Source organism: Tupaia chinensis, unplaced genomic scaffold (assembly GCF_000334495.1).
Source record: "Tupaia chinensis unplaced genomic scaffold, TupChi_1.0 Scaffold138665_1, whole genome shotgun sequence".
In the NCBI taxonomy this organism is placed as follows: Eukaryota; Metazoa; Chordata; class Mammalia; order Scandentia; family Tupaiidae; genus Tupaia; species Tupaia belangeri.
In genome coordinates, this window is record NW_006198557.1 from 81,005 (window position 1) to 81,948 (window position 944).

Consider the following 944-nt stretch of genomic DNA (forward strand, 5'->3'; position numbering starts at 1 on the left):
ACCGGTCCCCGCACTCACCGTGGTGGAGCGGTTGGGGCCCTGCCAGCAGCCAGTGCCCTGCTCATACTTCATGGCGCTGAACTTGTCATGCTCGGGGCCAGCCCAGGAGCCCCAGGTGCTGCGGGAGACGCGGGTGCTCAGGGCCGAGCGGCAGCGGGGCAGGTGTGAGGGCGCAGGGAAGGGGGTCCAGCCAGCGCCCACTCACCCGAGGTTGGTGGGGGAGCCGCCCAGCTTGGGTTTCTGCGAGACCAGCTTGAAGGGGCAGAGCCGGTAGACGTACCTGCGGGGACCCGGCTGTGAGGGGACCCTGGGACCCCAGCCTCGCCTGGCCTCCCCATCCCTGCCTGCAGGGGGCGCGCACGGGCCTCCCAGCTCCGCGGTCCAGCCCTAAGCCTGGCCCTGGGCTTCCGGGACCCAAAGCCTCAGCCTGCCCCACCCGGAAGTGCCGCCCTGCCCGGCCCAGCCCTGCCCTGCTCGGCCCGGGACGCACTCGTTGGTGGCCAGCTCGTAGCACTGGCTGTACAGGTAGGCGAACTCCCCTTCGGGGCCGAAGTCGAACGAGATCTCTTGCTCCAGGTTACTGCAGGGGAGGCCAAGGTCAGGGGCGGCGGGTGGCACGGCCCGCCCCGGGGCCACCGTGAGGGCCCTGCTGGTGCAGGGCCACCCAGCGCGAGGCTCTGGCGCGGCCCCTGGGGGCCCTCCCCGCTCCGTAGCCCGGGCGACAATGCATCCCGCCTCGGGGGAGCCGGGCCCCAGGGGTACCTGATGGTCTCCTCCATCTCCTTCAGCGAGCGCTCGGCCTCCTCGAACCTGCTGCGGGCCTCCTGGGCGGCTGCGGAGGGGCAGGGCGGGCGTCGGCGGAGCCCCTTCTCCCCCAGGACGGGGAATGGGGGCCGCACCGCGAGCGCGCCCTGCCATGCCTGATCGGCTCCGGGTTCCGGGGA

The 944-nt window shown here is 73.1% G+C and overlaps 1 protein-coding gene across 1 annotated transcript in view; it reads right to left on the reverse strand.

Annotated features, from left to right (window-relative positions):
* The window catches only part of PRKCSH (PRKCSH beta subunit of glucosidase II), a 15,036-nt gene that overhangs the window by 303 nt on the left and 13,789 nt on the right, over window positions 1-944 (reverse strand). The window contains exons 13-16 of the mRNA XM_027765555.1: window positions 763-832; window positions 491-580; window positions 206-280; window positions 3-118 (exon numbers count right to left, since the gene is read on the reverse strand). Coding sequence (XP_027621356.1) covers window positions 3-118; window positions 206-280; window positions 491-580; window positions 763-832 — 351 coding nt within the window. The remainder of the gene's footprint in view (window positions 1-2; window positions 119-205; window positions 281-490; window positions 581-762; window positions 833-944) is intronic.